Source organism: Ursus arctos, unplaced genomic scaffold (genome assembly GCF_023065955.2).
Source record: "Ursus arctos isolate Adak ecotype North America unplaced genomic scaffold, UrsArc2.0 scaffold_20, whole genome shotgun sequence".
Classification (NCBI taxonomy): Eukaryota; Metazoa; Chordata; class Mammalia; order Carnivora; family Ursidae; genus Ursus; species Ursus arctos.
In genome coordinates this window covers 29407823-29427030 of record NW_026622875.1, presented here as the reverse complement: position 1 = coordinate 29427030, position 19208 = coordinate 29407823, and the positions used below count along the sequence as shown (strand labels likewise).

The following is a 19208-nucleotide window of genomic DNA, read 5'->3' as shown; positions in this document are numbered from 1 at the left end:
AAGACTTAAGACAATCCTCTTTTTTTTTTCTTCTGTAATAATTTGGAGAACTGTTTATGTGCTTTCAGCACAATTCCTTGCCCTCATCTTTGACACCTTGAAACTTTTTTGTTTTCATAACATCTTTACTAAGATAAAATTTACATAACAGAAAATTCACCTTTTTAAAGTGTACCATTCAGTGGTCTTTAATATATTCAGTAGAGTAGTGGACACTAACCATTTTTGGAGGACATTCATCACCTCCCCAAAAATCTTCTCTAATATTATTAGTAATTACTTCCCTTTTTTCCTATCTTCTCAGCATCTGGCAGCCACTAATCTACTTTCGGTCACAAGATTAGTTTTTTTTTTTTAGAGATTTATTTATTTATTTTGAGAGTGCACGCGCGAGTGCGCATGCACACTAATGCAGGGGGAGGGGCAACGGGAGAGGGAGAGAGAATCTTAAGCAAACTCTGTGCTGAGTGCAGAGCAACACAGGGCTCCATCCCAATGACCCTGAGATCATGACCTGAGTCGAAACCAAGAGTCAGATGTATAACTGTTTTCTTTCTCTTAGCATAATGTTTTCAAGTTTCATCCATATTGTAGCGTGCGCATTTCTTTTTATTGCCAAGTAATGTTCTATTGTATGGATTTATGACATTTTGTTTATCCATCCGTCAGTTGATGGACATTTGTATTGTTTCCATTTTTTTACTATTAGGAATAATGCTGCTATAAATGTCTATGTGTAACCTTATGGGTGAATGTGTATTTCCAGTTCTTCTGGGTACATACCTAGGAGTGTAATTGATATTGTAAGGAGTTATATAGAGTTACATGGTAACTCTACGTTTAACTTTTTGAGGAACAGCCAAGCTTTTCCAAGTGGCTACAGAAAGCATTTTGCAATCCTACTATCAATATATGAGGAATCCAGTTTCTCCACATCCTTACCAGCACTTGTCTCTCTTTTTTTAATTTTGCTATCCTAATGGATATGAAGTGGTATCTTGTCAGTTTATTTTTATTATTTTTTAAATTTATTTATTTATTTTTGAGAGAGCAGTTGAGTGCCGGCACGCCCACGTGCCTGCGTGAGTGGAGGGAGGGGCAGAAAGAGAATGTTAAAGCACATTCCCTGCTGAGTGCAGAGCCTGAGGTGGGGCTCAATCCCACAACCCATGAGATCATGACCTGAGAGTCAGGCGCTTAACTGACTGAGCCACCCAGGCGTCCCTTGTTGTGGTTTTAATTTGCATTTCCCTGATGGCTAATATGTTGAATATCTTTTCTGTTTGTTGGCCATTTGTATATTTTTCACAAAATGAACACAAGTTGCTTATCAGATACATGATTTGCAGATATTTTCTGCTGTTTTGTGTGTTGTCTTTTCACTTTCTTGATGGTTATCACCTGAAGCACAAGGTTTTTGATTTTGATGAAATCGTTTATCTTTTTCTTTTGCTAATTTGTGCTTTTGGTATCATATCTAAGAAGCCATTACTTAATCCAAGTAAGATTTGTTCCTATATTCTAAAAATTTTACTTCGATTTTGGGTTAATTTTTGTATGAAGTGTGAAATAGGGATGCAGCTTCATTCTTTTTGCTTGTGGTTATCCAGTTGTCCTAGCATCATTTGTTGAAAAGATTATTCTTTCCCTGTCGAATTGTTTTGGCACTCTTGTCAAAAATAATAGGCCACAAATGTAAAGGTTTATTTCTGAACTGCCAGTTTTGTCCCATTGATCTATATGCCTGACCTTATACCAGAACTATACTGTCTTGATTACTGTAGCTTTGTACTAAGTTTTAAAACTAGGAAGTTTGAGGTTCCAGCTTTGTTCAAGATTAGGCTATTTTGGGTCTCTTGCATTTCCATATTGAATTTTAGAGTCAGCTAGTCAATCTTACAAAAAATACAGCTAGGATATTGATAGGGATTTTATTAACGTGTGGATCAAATAGGGGAGTATTACCACCATAACAATATTGAGACTTTTGATCCATGAACGTGGGGTGTCTTTCCATTTATTTACGTCTTTTAAATTTTCTTTCAACAGTATTTTGTTTTTAGTGTACACACCTTGAAGCTTTTAACTTATTGAAAGATCTTGCATTTTCAGAGTGAGATAGTTGTTTCATTAATCATGTACGTTATTATGTGGCACTCAGATTTTTATTACACTTAACCTATTCTATGTGGCCAATTCTAATCTAATTTTAAAGCATTCCTCATCAGTCTTAATGTAAAAAACAAATGGCTAACATTAAAAATTCTGTGTTGTTTCAGAGTTGTTAATTGAACCCTTTCTCTAGAAATAAGTCTATTTACAACAAATTTTACATGTGGTTTTGGGGATTTAGGGCCTCAGTTTTAAGTGACTTCATGCCTATATACACTGCTAACCCAGGCCCAACATTCACAAAAATGTTATTGATAGTGGCAGCAAATATAAATAAATATTTTTCTTTCTGTGTATTTCTAAACTAAAAATATGTCTAAATTAAATATGTCTATATATTTAGATATGCTCTAAATTAAAAGTAACCTCTTTACATATTTCTCTTGAGGATATTCATGTGACCTATTTCATGTTACCTGACCTATTTCATGTTACCTGACCTATTTCATGTTACCTTTGTAATAGTTTTCATGTGTCTCATTTTGCAGCCACTACTCCATGCTTTTATTAATTCAGGTCTTTTCACGGTTAGTGTAGTCTCCTTGGCTGGCAAAGTAGCCTTTTCTCCTCTGCTTGTCATTTTCCCCCTTGCAAAGTACATAACTGTATATTTGCTCTGGAATGAGCAAGAAGGGGGAGTAGATTTCAGGAGTAAAAAACACTTTTCTTTCATGAAAGAGCAAAGTGTCCTTTTTGGCCTAAGGAAACCATTTCTAATAGGAAGGAGGGTGCATATGTTTCAGTTAAAGCAGAAGTGCAGATTCACTTTTTGAAACTTTAGGGTGATTTTCAAAATACAGGTTTTTAGTTTTTTTCTGGTTGGAAATCACAAGTAAAATCTACCTGTGGATCACTTCGATATTTGCATACATTAATTGTAGCAAGTGCTCTGAATTTCAGAGTAGCACTTTAGTATCTGAAGTAGATTTTAATACGTTGGGATGGATATATGGTAATCAGTCTGTGGAATTAAATGGCTGGTGCTTATGACATTCATATACAGTCTGTGTAGTGACTAGATACAGGAAATCGAGAGATAGGTCAACTGAAGGTGAAGCTGGCAAATTTCTGATACCTTTCTTATGTGTAGAAATGGAATCTTGCAAAAGAAGAGATACTCTTCTCTTTAGCCATCTGGAATTTACAAATGTCACCAACTCTTATAATCCTAGAAATCCTGAGGGTTTTTTCCCTTGCTTTATTGATCTTGTTCTTAACCCTGCCAGCCTCTAAACCTCAGAGGAGTCCATCCTGAACTGTTTTTGTGTTTTCTTTATATATTTCTTTGTGGTTTTTATCAGGCAGTCTGGGATTCAAACATTTTTCCATTCAGAAGTACAAATAATAATGCATCTGCTTTTTAGGAATTTTGTATTTTCACACAGTGTTGTTGCAAAAATAGTCTTTTCAACAAATGCTGATCATCTGGACATGAACATGCAAAAAATAAGTAAATAAATAAAAAAGAATCTAAGCACAGACTTTACACTTTTCACAAAAATTAAAACTGGTCACTGATCTAAATGTGAAACACAGAAGTCTTAAAAGATAACATTGGAGAAAACCTAGATGACTCTTGGGTTTGGTAATGACGTTTTAGATATAACACCAAAGATGTGACCCATGAAAAATGAATTGATAAGTTGGACTTCATTAAAATTAAAAACTTCTGCTCTGCACAAGACACTGTCAAGAGAATGTAAAAACAAGTTGGGGGAAAAGACTTATAAAAGACCCTTGATGAAGGACTATTCAAAGTATACAAAGAACTCTTAAAATGCAACAATAAGAAAACAACCCAATTAAAAAAATGAGCCAAAGACTTTAACAGGGATCTCACCAAAGTAGAAATACAGATGACAAAACATATGAAAAGATACTTCACATCATCAGTCATCAGGGAGATGCAAATGTAGAGATACTACTACACAGTCATTGGATAGGCCAGAACACCGACAGTGCCAAATGCTGGTGAGGATGTGGAGCAAAGGGCACTCTCATCTGTTGCTGGTGGGAATGCAAAATGGAACAGCCACTTTGGTGGTTTCTTACGAAATTCAGTGTCCTTTTACCATATGGTCCAGCAATCACACTCCATAGTATTTACCCAAAACAGTTGAAAATTACATCCACACAAAAACCTGCACACCGATGTTTGTAGCACCTTTATTCATAATCACCCAATGCAGATGGTGAATATTATTCAGTGCTAAAATGAAATCAACCATCAAGCTAGGAAAGACATGAAAGAAACTTAAATGCATATTACTGAGTGACAGAAGCCAGTCTGAAAAGGTTACATGGTGTATAATTCCAACTATATGACGTTGCAGAATAGGCAGAACTTTGGAGACATTAAAAAGAGGAGTGGCTGCCAAGGCTTAGTGGGGAGGAAGGGATAAAAGGTGGATCACAAAGGATTTTTAGGGTAGTGAAACTTACTCTGTATGATACCGTAACAGTTGGTGTACATGTCTTTATACATTTGTCCAAACTCGTAGAATGTACAACATCAAAAGTGAACCCTAATGTAAATTGTACTTGGGTTGAAAATGATGTGTCAGTGTAGGTTCAGCAGCTGTAACAAGTGTATGCACCACTGTGGGTGGAGGATAGTGAGGGAGGCTGTGCATGGGTGGGGCAGGGAGTATTTGGGAAATCTCTGTACCTTCCGCTTAATCTTGCTGTGAACCTAAAACTGCTCTAAAAATTAAAAATATTTAAAAAAATGGCTCTATCTGAGCTGGAAAAAATATGGACCTTGCATCATGAAATTTAAGCCCTTAATTTCATGGATTGTGCTTTATTTCCCCTGAAAGAAATGGGACATTTTCTTACTGAGTTATTGAAATAGACATTTGCAGAGAGTATGTGCTACACATTCCTTCTTCCTCCTTTCTGAGGAATACAACTTCTGATGTGAGTGGGTCATTTCAGGAGAAACTGATCTTTCAAGTGGTGTTTGGCCAGAATCAGAGTATCCTGGTATTACAGGCATAGGAATGACCACTTTGCCTGTTAATTTTGTTCTATGTGTTAGGTATGAATTTAGCAGTTATGGTTACTGGAAACACAATGATACTAACTATAATTAATTCATTTACTCTAATGGGGTTTGGAACTCCTCCCCTGTTACTCAGTCAACAGAATAATAGCAATAAGAATAGCTAACATTTACTGATTATAAATAGCAAGTGACAAATACTTTACATGGATGATTTCTTTTAATCCTCACATTAGGAGATAGATATTATACTATCCACATTTTTCAGATGGAGAAACTGAAGCTTAGAGAGGTTAAGCAAATTAGCAGAGGCTACATAGAAAGTGAATTCGAACCCAGGCAGTGACTCCAGAGCTGGTGGGCTAAACTAGTAAGCTATAGTGCCTCCTTCAGCATTGCTTACCATTGATCTCCTGACTCTTTGAGAAACCTTGTACTTCATTTATCCTTAGTTTCATTATTTGATGGATTAAAATTCTAATTCAAGTAACTGGATTATGAAGCTTTTAATAGTAAAAGGAAAAACCCTAGGTTCTGTGAGAATCCTAACAGCTTCTTAGAAATTAGTAGCCAAAACTTACTTTAAAATGGTCGAAGAAACTACGGTGTTCAGCTTAGGAAAGAGGATTCAAAGTGAAGTCTGGTTGGCAGAAAAATTATTATATCCTATGTGAAGCTGAAAGCCAGAACTTGAACCAACAGGTGAAATTTGTGTGACAGGATATATTGGCTTAATTCTAAGGAACAATGGTTAATATCTACCATACTGGGGAAAAAAAACAATTACTCTTAAGGAAGGTTAGTTAGTTCCCTTGCACAGTAATGAACAATTAAAACTAGCCAACTTTGCCCATGGTACTATAAAGGTTCAAGCTATATGTTATGGGGACTAGGCTAGGTAACATAAAAGCTGTCTTCCAAGTCTGATTAGGTCTGTTTGGCTTATATGAGGCCAATTGCATAGACTGTCTACTGAAAGCATTGAGGTTGTTTAAGTCTACAGACATAACACCCTGAATGCGCCTGATCTTGTCTGATCTCAGGAGCAAAGCAGGGTCAGGCCTGGTTAGTACTTGGATGGGAGGTTCTTAACTTTAAAAGTAATACACAAAGGTTTTATGACCTCAAGAAATTTGAGAACCATTATTTTATAGTAAACATAAGCTTTTTCTGTACTTTACAAAAAGAAAGTAATGTTGAATTTTCTCTATTTTGAGAGAGTTGAATGGTAGTGAAATTTTGTGCAGAAGAATATTGTGATGGTGGCCAGTATTTTTGGAGCGTCTGTTGACACTATTGTACATGTCTAATTGATACATGCTAATTAAGAGTATTCAAGTCTGGAATTAACTTTCAAACAATGACCGACAAGTATCTTATCTCTTACTACTTTGAAGTTCATTTTGAATGTTTGAATTAGTTAATAATAAATAAAATGTTGGGAGGGGTGCCTGGGTGGCCAGGCTCTTGATATTGGCTCAGGGCATGATCTCAGGGTGGGTGAGATCTAGCCTGCATCCGACTCCGCGCTGGGCTTGGAGTCTGCTTAAGATTCTCTCTCTCCCTCTCTATCAAAAAATAAAAATAAAAATGTTGGGAGGAAACTGGGTCTTTGAGGGACTAACTCCCTCATTTACTGCCATGTCCTTGAACCCAGGTCTGATACATGCTCATTTAATACTGGGTCTCAATCCATGGTAATACTTAATACAGTATCTTATCTAATACATGAGGGTTTTTTCCCTAAAAATAGTTGCTGTAGGAAAAAAATAATGTCTTGAGAAGTTATTTCAAAAAGGAAAGCAATATTTATAAGGATTATAAAATATAAGAATGGCACAACATAGGGGTGCCTGGGTGGCTCAGTCAGTTAAGCATCTGACTGCTGATCTCAGCTCAGGTCTTGATCTCAGGGTAAGTTCAAGCCCTGCATTGGTTCCACGCTGGGTGTTGTGCCTACTTAAAAAAAAAAAAAAGAATGGCATAACATTTTTATCTGCAGGAATTAGAATAATGCAGGAGTGTTCGTTTTAATGTAAGTTAAGTTTAGTCTGTTAAAAAAATCTGAACATTATCTGTCAAATTCAGAACTAGATTACATCCCCAGCTTTTGCTTCAGTGGTTTTTGTTTCAGATGATCTTTCTTATCTCTGTCAGTAATATCATTAGCACCTTTTTACTTGTTCCTATCTTTACCACCAATTGTTATGGGAGCAAAATGCCCCATAGAAAAGGTGCCTCAAATATGTTTTTTATTTAAATAGCTTTAGTTTCCTGATTCTAAATAATATTAAAGTTAATGGGTAATGTAAATTATATTATTTATTAAGCTGTCATATAAGAAGAAATCTGAGAGTTGTAAACACTTGAGGGAAGAAAATGCCTTATTTCCTGTAGATATTTAATGATTTGTGTAACTTTAGTTCCTGAGTAAAACGGGAACAAGTGCAATAATAAGTAAAGTCAATAATGAATTTCAATTTCTCAGTTGGGGGAAAAGTGGTCGCTTTTACAGTTCTTCATATTATGTAGATGGCATCATCTGTCATAAGTTTCTCATACATCTTGTTTACTTTAGTCTTTGTTCCTTTCGTTATTTGGTTTTAGTGTAGCTGTATTTTATAAGAAATTTTAGTATGGGGGCGCCTGGTTGGCACAGCGGTTGAGCGTCTGTCTTTGGCTCAGGGCATGATCCCAGCGTTATGGGATCGAGCCCCACATCAGGCTCCTCCGCTGGGAGCCTGCTTCTTCCTCTCCCACTCCCCCTGCTTGTGTTCCCTCTCTCGCTGGCTGTCTCTATCTCTGTCGAATAAATAAATAAAATCTTTAAAAGAAAAAAAGAAATTTTAGTATGATAACTTTAACGAATTAACCAACAAATTCATTTCAAACCTGTAAGAACAGCAAGTTAAATTATTATAATTTATAAATGGCATTTTCTCTTTGCAGATAGCAAATAAAATGGGAGTATTTCATAAAAATAAGACCCTAGTCATTTCCTGATGTTATAGTGGTTATGACTAAAAAACTGGTGTGGAATTAGTTGCTATCTGACATATATTCTGTTTTAAAAACAAGATTAAATGAACAGGTCATAGTTTTGAGTGCATGTTGATTTGCGATTGTATAGGTTGGTCTATTTAGCTGTTCGACAAACACTGAGCATGTGCTGTATGCAGTGCTGGGCCTTAGGTGAGGAGTTCAGAGTTTCAAGATAACGAAGACTTGTACCTCCCTGAACTTAGGGAATCTTTTTTCTTTGTGACCAGTGACTTAGTAAAAGATACAAAAAAAAAAAAAAAAAAAAAATTCGTAGGTTTGCAAGTGTGACTAACACACCATACATGAGAGATCATTTAGATTTTATTCTAAGGAGGCTTTACAGGTACTCTTCGAAGGTTTAGGGCTGCTTGTAAAGGTGTTTTTAATGACCTAGAAGTATTTGTTCTATACTTAAAGTGCAGTGGCCATTCTAGAGGACGGAGGTAGGAGGAGCTCTCATGGAAGGGGGAAAGAGGAGAATAGAAGAGAATTCTCTTAAGAATTTCCTTACAGCTTTCTTCTTAAGGAGGTTGTAGAGCTCAGTATTTTGTCTGAAAGATAGGTCTGAGTTTACTAGTCTTGATGGTATTTTGGGCCTAATGGACACTTAACTCCAGGATCCTTTTCCTGAAGGATCTAGAATGTACTATCTCCAGTTATGGTAGTCACTAAGCAGCTGTGACTATTTAAATTTAAAGTAATTAAATATAAATAAAATTTAAAATTCACTTGCATTAGCCACATTTCAAGTTCTCAATAGCTACATGCGACTCACAGCTACATCATTAGTGTAGATACAGAACGTTTCCATCTTCTTGGAAAGTTCTTTGCACAGCACTGATCTAGACAACAAAGTTACACGTGAAGGATGTTAGAAGGGCTTTAGTTGTGTGGAGGAAATTAGTTTAGAGTTGAAAAGAATATCTTATTAGCTGAGATCCTTTAAGACTTTGAACGTGACAGCATTACTTGACATTGGAAACATTACGGACCTTTAATTCTTCTACTTTTGCTCTCAAAGTAAAGTAAACAAATTCTTTGGTGTCATTTCGGGATTATAAAATTTGGCATGTTTGACTCTCCAGTAGATTCTGAAAGTTAGAATTTGTGACTTCACATTTCTGTCATATTTGATTTCATTGTGCAGTCTTCTGAGGCAGATAGTGATTCAACAAGATCTTATTTCTTTGTCCCTGTTAACTGATAAAAGCCTCTGAAGTTCCGAGACTTTTTAGCTGTTTAGGTTAATCCTCATGTACTTCACCAATCTCTCAAGGCTCGCCTGGCTTTAGAAAGCAGCAAATGAATGTTTTTATGTTAGAAGAGGGTATTCTCATTCTTTAGATCATTTCCCAGTCTATTTTAAACATGTGAAAAAAATATTTGTAGTTTGGCAATACTTTTTTAATGACTGTATGGTAAAGATTAATAAAATCTATCATTTTTTTCCCAAATGGGAATAACTTAGAAATTTTTATATAATATACTAATTAGGAAAAAATGGAAATAGAAAAATTAAATTGTGAAAGATCTGTCTTGATCTCAGTGGAAATCCTTCTAGTATGTTACCCTCAAGTCTGATAATGGCTATTGGTTTAAGGCATGTGTGTCTTTCTACTGTATTAGCAGCAGAAAAACATGATTTTCATAGATATCAAAAAGGCATTTTATTGTATTTAACATCCAGTTTTGGTAATTTAAAAATCTCTTAACTAAAATACAAGTAGGTACTTCAGTAGATATGACCAGTTATATTAATAGATTTTTCTAATGTTGAACTCTATTTTCCTAAAATGAACCTTCTTTGGTCATGGTGTACTACTATTTTAATAAGCTACTTGATTCTTTTTTTTTTTTTTTTTTTCTTAAGACTTTGTTTATTTGACACAGAGAGGCAGAGTACAATCAGGGAGAGTGGCAGGCAGAGGGAGAAGCAGACCCCTGCTGAGCAAGGAGCCTGTGGGGGACTGATTCCAGGACGCTGGGATCATGACCCAAGCCAAAGGCAGATGCTTAACTGACTGAGCCACCCAGGCGCCCTGAGCTACTTTATTCTTATTGCTAATATTTATTTTAAAAATAGATTGATATATCTTTTTTCTTGTGTTGTCTTACCAGATTTTAGTTATCACTGAAAGAATTGAGAAACTGTCCTTAGTCTGTTTCTTGGAACAACTTAAGAAGCGTGGGACTTACCTGTTCCTTTAAGGTCCATCTTCTTGTTTGAGCCATGGTGCTTCTGTAGGTTGTAATTCTTCGCAGCTTTCTTAAGTTCTTCTATAAAGGGGTTGATTTATTCATAACTTTCAAATTTATCTGCATAGTTACACACATTATTTCTTCTGTATCTATGATTATCAATCTTACATATTCTTAATTTTGTTTTTGTGTTTTCTTAGAGTAGCTGATGTTTTATGTATTTTATTTTTAAAGAACTAATTCTTTAAGTTTTTCTTTTTTTGTTTTTAAAGATTTTATTTATTTATTTGACGGAGATAGAGACAGCCAGCGAGAGAGGGAACACAAGCAGGGGGAGTGGGAGAGGAAGAAGCAGGCTCATATTGGAGGAGCCTGATGTGGGGCTCGATCCCATAACGCCAGGATCACGCCCTGAGCCGAAGGCAGACGCTTAACCGGTGTGCCACCCAGGCGCCCCTCTTTAAGTTTTTCTAATTCAGTTTCTATTTTTATCATTATGAATTCGTCTCCTAAAGGATTATTGATACCCAAGTGATTTTCTCCTTAGATGTGAAAGAAGTGAAGTGAGAAGTGAAACTTGCTTGTCTGTGGTGTAGGCTTCCTACTTCTATAAAATTGCAACACTTAAATGTAATAGGTACTTGCTTAAATAGAAATTACTAAGATTCCAGAATACTGCTGTGACTGACCAGTTGCAGGCCATAAGTTTTCCTTCTTTGCATCATGATGTTGTTGAAAGGGTATTTTTAAAGAATTAGTAGAGTGGAGTGTTGTTGTTCTTAATAAAATTTTCCCATTTAGAATCTTGGTATCCTCCAGTATTTTGTTAACTTCATGTATACTAACAACTCAAGCTTGCATAGGTCCTGTTCTCTACTTAAAGATCTTATTAGTTCACAAGTAAAGTGAGTGGTAGTGGGTAGGTTTTAGTAACACTTTAGAATATAAAACTAAGCTATATTTAGTTAGCATTGAACTGATACATTTCTGTTTGTTGAAATATTCCTTTTGTGTTAATATCATATATTTTATTATAAAATGTTTCTTTTATTTAAGACTAAATTTAAGTACTTGTCTTTCTTTGTAGGTATAAGCGTGTCTTTTCAGTTGGAACCCATGCGATTACTACATATAATCCCAATACCTTAGAAGTAACAAATCAGGTAATCATGTTAGTAGCTGTTAGGCATTTTTTGAATTCCATTTGAATTTTAAAAGCTAGGTTATGACCCATGATTTCCCTGGCCTGAAATCAGTATTTTAGGTTAGAAAAGTCAACTTTGAAAGAGATGGATATGCTAAAATAATACTTGGTGCCGACTACCAAAAATAAGTAAATAAGAGAGGGTAGTGACAAATGTTTTTTTCTAGGCTCTAAGTAGTATAACTTTTTGATATTTGCTTTTGATGGTAGCCATCTCTTTTATGTAAATTGATACATTAGTTCTTTATAATTTCAAAGACTATATTGGAGCTGCAATAAAGGCAAACATAAATTAAGTCATAGTGCAGTGGTTGGAAAATACTTATGGAAGTAGGGTTACTGTTTATAAAGGCAAGACCAACTTGAATATGGATAAGTAAACATATATAAGTATATTCTAGCTTATTTTTATTTCTAAAGTAGGCATGTTTTACAGATTCCTTTTTGTCTCTTCGTTTTAACAGATCTGTAGGTAATCAAAATTTTATTCCTCACTTCTTTTCACTTTTATGTATTTTAATTGCTTTGGATTAATGTCATTAATTATTAAAATTGGAATACAGATGGGATTTTTATTGTCTCTGATAACTGAAAACCTTTAAAAGCATTTGTTACAGAATTACTCTGAGATATAACATCTTCTAGGCCTCTGTATTATTTTATAAGATTTTTCTCCTTTAATCAGTGATTGTGAAAGTAAAGTAGTAAAAATAGTATTTAATATAGCATCAGTTGGAAGAATTTTTCTTTCTTTTAGTGGCCTTATGGAGACATTTGCAGCATCAGTCCCGTTGGAAAAGGACAAGGAACAGAATTCAACCTCACATTTCGTAAAGGCAGTGGGAAAAAGTCAGAAACTTTAAAATTTTCTACAGAGCACAGAACAGAACTTCTTACAGAAGCATTGGTAAGAACAGTTCCATATTAATAAGCTAAATTTCTCTGTTCTTTTTTTTTAAAATGAAACAGTTACATTAAAGTACAGATATTAATGTTTTGAGCCTTTGTTCCCACACTGCTTATTTTTTCTTATTGACCATTAACTTGATTCTGTGAAACTTTCACTTTCTCTAACTGAAAGGCTGAAAAATCCTGTATATTTAATAGTGTTTTTAGCCTTTTTAAGCGTGTATATAGAGCAAAGCGGTTGTATGTTTAATCTGTCTTGCTTTTCAGTGAAGTTCCACACATTTTTTATTGAACAATCTTAAACTATAACTTCAATTATATTTTTTAATATCAAGGTTATCAGGTTGGGATTTTACATGTTTTGGATAGAAAGGACTGAACTGTGAGTCTTCCTTACCAGTCTGTTGTCATAAACTGTGATTATGTTTTCTCTTTCAGAGATTTAGAACTGATTTTTCAGAAGGAAAAATCACAGGAAGGGCAAGTATTTAACAATATTAGTATCTATTTTTATTCTAATGTTGCCATTTATTACAGAAATCATTCTGTGATCTGTGCGCTTCTTTTATGGCAAAGCTAGAGGGAAATAAGAATCATCATTTAATGTTTTCTGGCATTGTGTGAGAGATGAATGTAGTTTAACAGGAAACTCCAATATGAGGAATTAGATTTATGACTGTTAATGTCGATAGTTGGGGAAAAAGTTTTCAGGCAGAACTATGGAACATTAAAGCCAGTGCTATAATAGTTCAGGTGCTCTTTATTCAATATTCTAAACAGCAACAGTAAGCATCACACTGTGGATAATACCTGCTGGAACATGCATTAGTTGTTTGATGTAGGATTTTCCTATTTCAGAAGTATTAAGGTTTTAAGAAGTTTGGAGTATATCAAAACTTTTTATACATTCTTGCACTGGATCTGGCTGCTAATAAGGCTTGCATGGTGCACTGACAGCTTTGGGGAAGCCACGGGTGCTTTTTAGAATCTCCATAACTTTCTCAGGTATTCTCCAGTCATGTTACAATAGCATTTAAACTAAATCAGAGACTTCTGAGGAGGGGAGATGGGAGTTTATGCTTTTTTCACTCCCTTGAAATGCGGACTTTCTTTTCATGAGAAGATATTGCTTTTGTAACGGGGATGGGGACAGAATAATGCCTAAACTGGTAGCACTGTTCAGAACTCTGGCTTCCGGTAAAAGGCAGGAACTGAATTCTGAGAAGCTGGCAGCAGCATTTCCCTGTCTTTTTAAGCCCGCATCCTTCCTTTGGATGTTCTGCTGCTAGTTTTAGCATCCCAGAAGCCTCACTGATGTCAAGTCAAGCAACTGACTGGCTGCTCAGGAGCCATTTAAAATAGATTAATGGCAGTTGGCAAGCTGCTTGTTTGTTGTTCCTCGTGAACCACAGTCAGATTTCTATAAATTGTAATTTGGTTTGCTTATTTTAATTACTTTATGTTAGCAGTTGAGTTTTCTGTCTGTTTGGAAAAACAACTGCTTCCAAAAGCATACTTTTAGATTTTGTTTATAAGCTTCCCTTTTTATCAGTTAACTTCAGCCACTGAATACTTTTCAAAACTGAGGTGGTAACAGTGTCTCTAAAAGATTGCCTAAAAGTCAGTCTGCCTAGTTTTAATCAGTAATAAATGGTACCTCTTCCTCCCCCAGATGCTCTGCTGGCAAATACTCTTGCATAAATTGAATTTGACCCTCAGGTCTTCAGTTGTCCCTAGATGTACTCTAAATCAGATCTCTAAGTCTGTCTCTTTTGGCCTCTGCAATCCTGGGGGATAATGATGTGTTTCTGTCAGCACATCTCATTATCACAGTTGATTATCAGCTGGGGGGAATAGAGACTGCAGAGTGGGTTGGCGCATGTGAACAAGTCTAGTTTGGAAAAGCACCACCATTTTTGTGGCTTCCCTTTTTCTGGAGAGAAGTGGCACTGCTCCATCCTTTAGATCAGAATCAAGGTTCTAAATATATTCTTGGGTTAATGCAGGCCCTTTGTCTTTCTGCAGAATTCCTTTTATGGAACTATAATGTGCATTATTATGCCATTGATCCATGATGCTGAGGGGACTTGATGTCATGACCCTGAGCCAAACTGAGGCTCATTGCTGGGTTTAGTGTTGGGGTGTTGTGTAGGTGTTTATTTTTTAATGCCTTACTCTTCTGAATACCTACCTGTTCAGTATTAGAAATAGTTATACTCCTGAGCAACCGATCTGCTTTCACCTGAAGAGTCCTGTAATTGACCATGTGTTCCTCTTTATATTGTTCAGTGGAAAACTTTGTGGACTTTTTGAATAGGTGAGGGGATAGTCATTTCACATCTGACACATGGTTACTTTTTTTCTTGCCTCATTTTGTCTTTATTTTAAATTATTTTCTCTTGTAACATTTTGGTTAGCAGCCTCACCTAAACTTTTTTTTCTTTTTAAGAATAAAACTGGGTAGTAAATGGGTGTTGACCATTCTAATCATTTCTGATAGTAGGTACTTTAATTTACAAAGGAATGTTATTATCTAACTGGAATTTTACTTGCTAATGCAATCAGATTTATAACTTCCCATTGGTGTGATTAGAAAAGCCTAAGGTCAGACTGAGGCTTCAGCATTTTTGTGTGTGTAGAAAGAAAATATATTAGCATACTGAACCAGCTCAGATTGTTTAAACTGAACACTGTAGCTTCCTCAAAATGTGACTTACCTCTTTTCCATGTGTAAGTTGAAATAAAAGAATCCTCCAACAAAAGTTGAAACCTTTATTCCCAATAAAACTTTCAGAGTAACATTTCTTTTAGGACTGTTCTTTTCTTTCTTTCTTTCTTTCTTTCTTTCTTTCTTTCTTTCTTTCTTTCTTTCTCTTTTTTGAATAGCTTTGTGTAAGACTGACTCAGAATTGTTCATAAAATATTGTAACCCAAACCTTTGTTAATTTAAAAAACATATAGTATCTTCAGTTTGAGTGAACATTCTTAAATACAAACCTCCAAATAGCTAAAATTAATGTTTTTAAATAATTTGGATAGTAGCTCTAAATATTTATAATTATTGTTTAGATTTCTGGTTGTCTTAGCAGTGACTGATACATTAAGTATAACTTTATTTTATGATAAGCTTAAATATGAACCTAAGAGTAATATTATTTCTCTCTCTAGAGATATAACTGCTATAAGCATCACTGGAGTGATACAAGAAAACCTGTCATTTTAGAAGTAACTCCTGGAGGCTTTGACCAAATTAATCCTGCAACCAACAAAGTCCTCTGTTCCTATGACTATAGAAATATTGAAGGCTTTGTAGATCTCTCTGATTATCAAGGAGGGTTTTGTATACTTTACGGAGGATTTAGTAGATTGGTAAGTAGTATTTTTAAAAAGTCTTTTGAAAAGAGGCATGACCATTTGAAGGAGAGCAGCGTTTTTACAATTCATTTTCAAATTTCACAGGAGTCTTCTGGAAGGAAGTCTGGTATTAAGCGTGCAGGCTTTTTTAGCAAAGAGATCTGAGCTTGAATCTCAACTTAGAGCTTTTTAAAGTGGGGAGAGTAAAATGTATGGCATAGGTTTTGTTTGTGTGTGTGTGTGTTTTTGTTTTTGTTTTTGTTTTTTTTTTTTGAGGATCCTGTGAGATAACTTACATAAATGTTTAGCATAATATATGGCTTAGTAAAATGGTAGTTATGGTTGTTATTTTCATTAGTATTAATGTCTTAAAGATTCTAAGCTTTCTTTGAAGAAGTAATTTAAGATCTTTTATTTTTATAGTCTTCCCTCCTTTCCCCAGCTGTTTGTAATTTGAAATCTGAGTATTCATCGAAACTTCCAATTTGGAGTGCATTACATGTTTTTGTCTTGAAATTCTGAATTATATGTGAATTGTGTGGTACAGTAGAAGCCACTAAAGATGCTCAGACTCTATTTGTTAATTGGTAATAGAAGCTGAGCTATAGGTGATGACCATCTTTTTTTATAAGAAACTTTTTGCTTCCTTAATTAAATCTTGCATCTCAAAGATGAGCAATAGAGTTTCCACAAGGAATAGAGTTTCCATTCCTTTCTCTTGAGAATTTTAATTTCTCTAGCTATCTTAGTGGCCTGGGAACAACTACTCCCAAGATTTGGTGTTATATAGATAAATAATCCTTCTCTGGGTAGCAGAGCCAGGGCAAGCCTGGAACTTTTAGATATACAAGAGGCTAGAGGGTAGCAGAAGGGAAATAAAAGGAATGATAATGGGGGAGAGGTGCTAAACTATTTGGTTTACAAAATATGTTAACTCTTCAGAGTTACAGGCCTTTTTCCATCTTTCACTCTTTGCCCAGGTGATGGATGCCCTCATCTAGGAACACACATCTAGACATTTTGTTACCTCTGAGTCTAGACCCCAAAGGTGAAGGCCCAAAGAGAAAATCAGTTCCCTCGCCGACCCTAGAGCAGCACCTGTTGTTGAAGTGCTGTCCAAAGGCTTCTCTCTTCCATGGACAGTGAAATTTGTAATGATTAACTCCTTGGTGGTGGTGGTGGGGGTGGTGCCTTGGTGGCTCAATTGTTTAAGCATCTAACTCTTGATTTTGGCTCAAGTCATGATTTCAGGGTTGTGAGCTCAAGCCCTGAGTCGGGCTCCAGGCTCCGTGCTAGAGGTGGAGCCTGCTTAAGATTCTCTCTCTCTCTCTCTCCCCCTCTCCCCCTCCCCCACACTTGCCTGCGCTCGCTCTCTCTCAAAAAAAAAAAAAAAAAATCCTTGGTGGAAAACGTACCTAATTACAGGAATACATATAGCCTCACAGACCTTAATGGGACAACTATACCATATAATTCAGCCAAGCCTTACATTGTGCATAAGGTAAACATTAAGGATGAGAATTAATACTCCTCAGTTGGCAACAGTTTTTATTATTGCTTAATGGCATCAAGAAATTTTAGTTTTTATCATCTACTTTTTAAGCATATTCTGCCTTTTAAAAGGCACTAGTTAAAATGGGTCGGTTCACTACAAATATGATACCATGACGGAAAACCTTTACCTGGTACCTTCTGCATACATAGTGACTATCCTAAGCAGCTGGGAATAAAATCAGGTTTTAGGATTTTAATGTATTTATTTTAAGTAATCTCTACACCCAGTGTGGGACTTGAACGTACAAACCTAACATCAAGGGTCACCCCCTCCACCGACTGAGCCAACCAGGCACCCCTAAAATCAAGTTTTAAAACATGATCTCAACCAATGTTTCTCAGCAGGGGAGCTATTGGAATATGGACAGGACAATTCTTTGTTGCATGGCACTCTCTTGCTTTTCCTTTGCAGCACATTTAGTGTTTCTGGCCCAGGCATCAAATGCAAGTAGCAATACCTTATCTTTACCTTTGTAAATACACTCCTGGAGGTTGATTTGTAATGTCCATTGGTTAATGGCTTGTAAACATTTAAGCATTCTTCAAGGTAATCTTGCAAGAAAACCCACTATATTAAAAACATTAAATCAGAGCTACTTTTGTTGAAACTGGGAATCCTGCCCATGTAGTACCCACTACCCCCACTGGACTTGTCTGGGGTCCCTGGGACCCCTTCTTGAAGCTCCAGCACACTGTTTTCTACTTGGTGACAGGAATCAGACTGTGAGAAGTTATGAGATAATTTCCATTCAATGAGTTATTTGCAGGGCTCTATATCCCAGACTGTGATTTTAACTTAGTGTAATAGTGATTCAAATAACACACTGCAGGGCACCTGGTGGCTCAGTTGGTTAAGTGTCTGCCTTTGGCTCGGATCATGATCCTGGGGTACTGGGATCAAGCCCTGCATCAGGCTCCTTGCTCAGGGGAGCCTGATTCTCCCTCTCCCTCTGCCTGCTACTCCTGTTTGTTCTCTCTCTCTCTGTCTCTCTCGAATAAATAAATAAAATCTTTAAAAAAAACCACTACACACTGCTTATTTACCTTTGATAAGATCAGCTACCATTGTTTTTCTTTAGGATTGCTACTTCATTCTCTTTCCTGTGAGTTGATTCAAAATGGTCACATTTTAGTTGTTTTAATCCTGACTCTTTAAATTTCACAATTTGTGCAGCATTTATTTGCATCAGAGCAAAGAGAAGAAATTATCAAAAGTGCAATAGATCACGCTGGTAACTACATAGGCATTTCACTGCGCATCAGAAAAGAACCTTTAGAATTTGAGCAATATTTGAATCTTCGCTTTGGAAAATACAGCACTGATGAATCCATCACATCTTTAGCAGAGTTTATAGTCCAAAAAATATCACCTAGACACTCGGTAAGACCCTGTGTTAAAGATAAAAATTTGTTCCTCAGGTTTTGACGTTTTTCTTCAATGACTTTTTAATGTGTCTCAATTTTGTTTGAAGGAACCCGTAAAACGAGTTCTAGCACTAACAGAAACATGTTTAGTAGAACGTGATCCCGCAACCTATAATATTGCGACTTTGAAGCCTTTGGGAGAAGTAAGTTTGGCATTATTAGCCTACGTGAGATTTCTTCCTATGGATAAATTAGAATAATTTTCTATTTTAACATTTTTTCATTTAAAGAATGGAAAAATAAGAATCTATTTCATTCTTTACATTATGATATTTATTGAACTTAGAACAATGACTATTACAGAATTTATTTTCAAAGTATACAATGAATGGAACTTTTTATTCA

At 35.7% G+C, this 19208-nt stretch overlaps 1 protein-coding gene across 4 annotated transcripts in view; it reads left to right on the top strand.

Moving 5' to 3' along the window:
* The window catches only part of DNAJC13 (DnaJ heat shock protein family (Hsp40) member C13), a 119495-nt gene that overhangs the window by 20753 nt on the left and 79534 nt on the right, over nucleotides 1–19208 (top strand). For all 4 annotated transcript variants that reach the window (XM_048216197.2, XM_044383412.3, XM_026497026.4 and 1 more), the window contains exons 3-8: nucleotides 11505–11580; nucleotides 12379–12528; nucleotides 12969–13010; nucleotides 15699–15899; nucleotides 18613–18819; nucleotides 18911–19006. In XM_048216197.2, the coding sequence (XP_048072154.1) occupies nucleotides 11505–11580; nucleotides 12379–12528; nucleotides 12969–13010; nucleotides 15699–15899; nucleotides 18613–18819; nucleotides 18911–19006 (772 nt within the window). The remainder of the gene's footprint in view (nucleotides 1–11504; nucleotides 11581–12378; nucleotides 12529–12968; nucleotides 13011–15698; nucleotides 15900–18612; nucleotides 18820–18910; nucleotides 19007–19208) is intronic.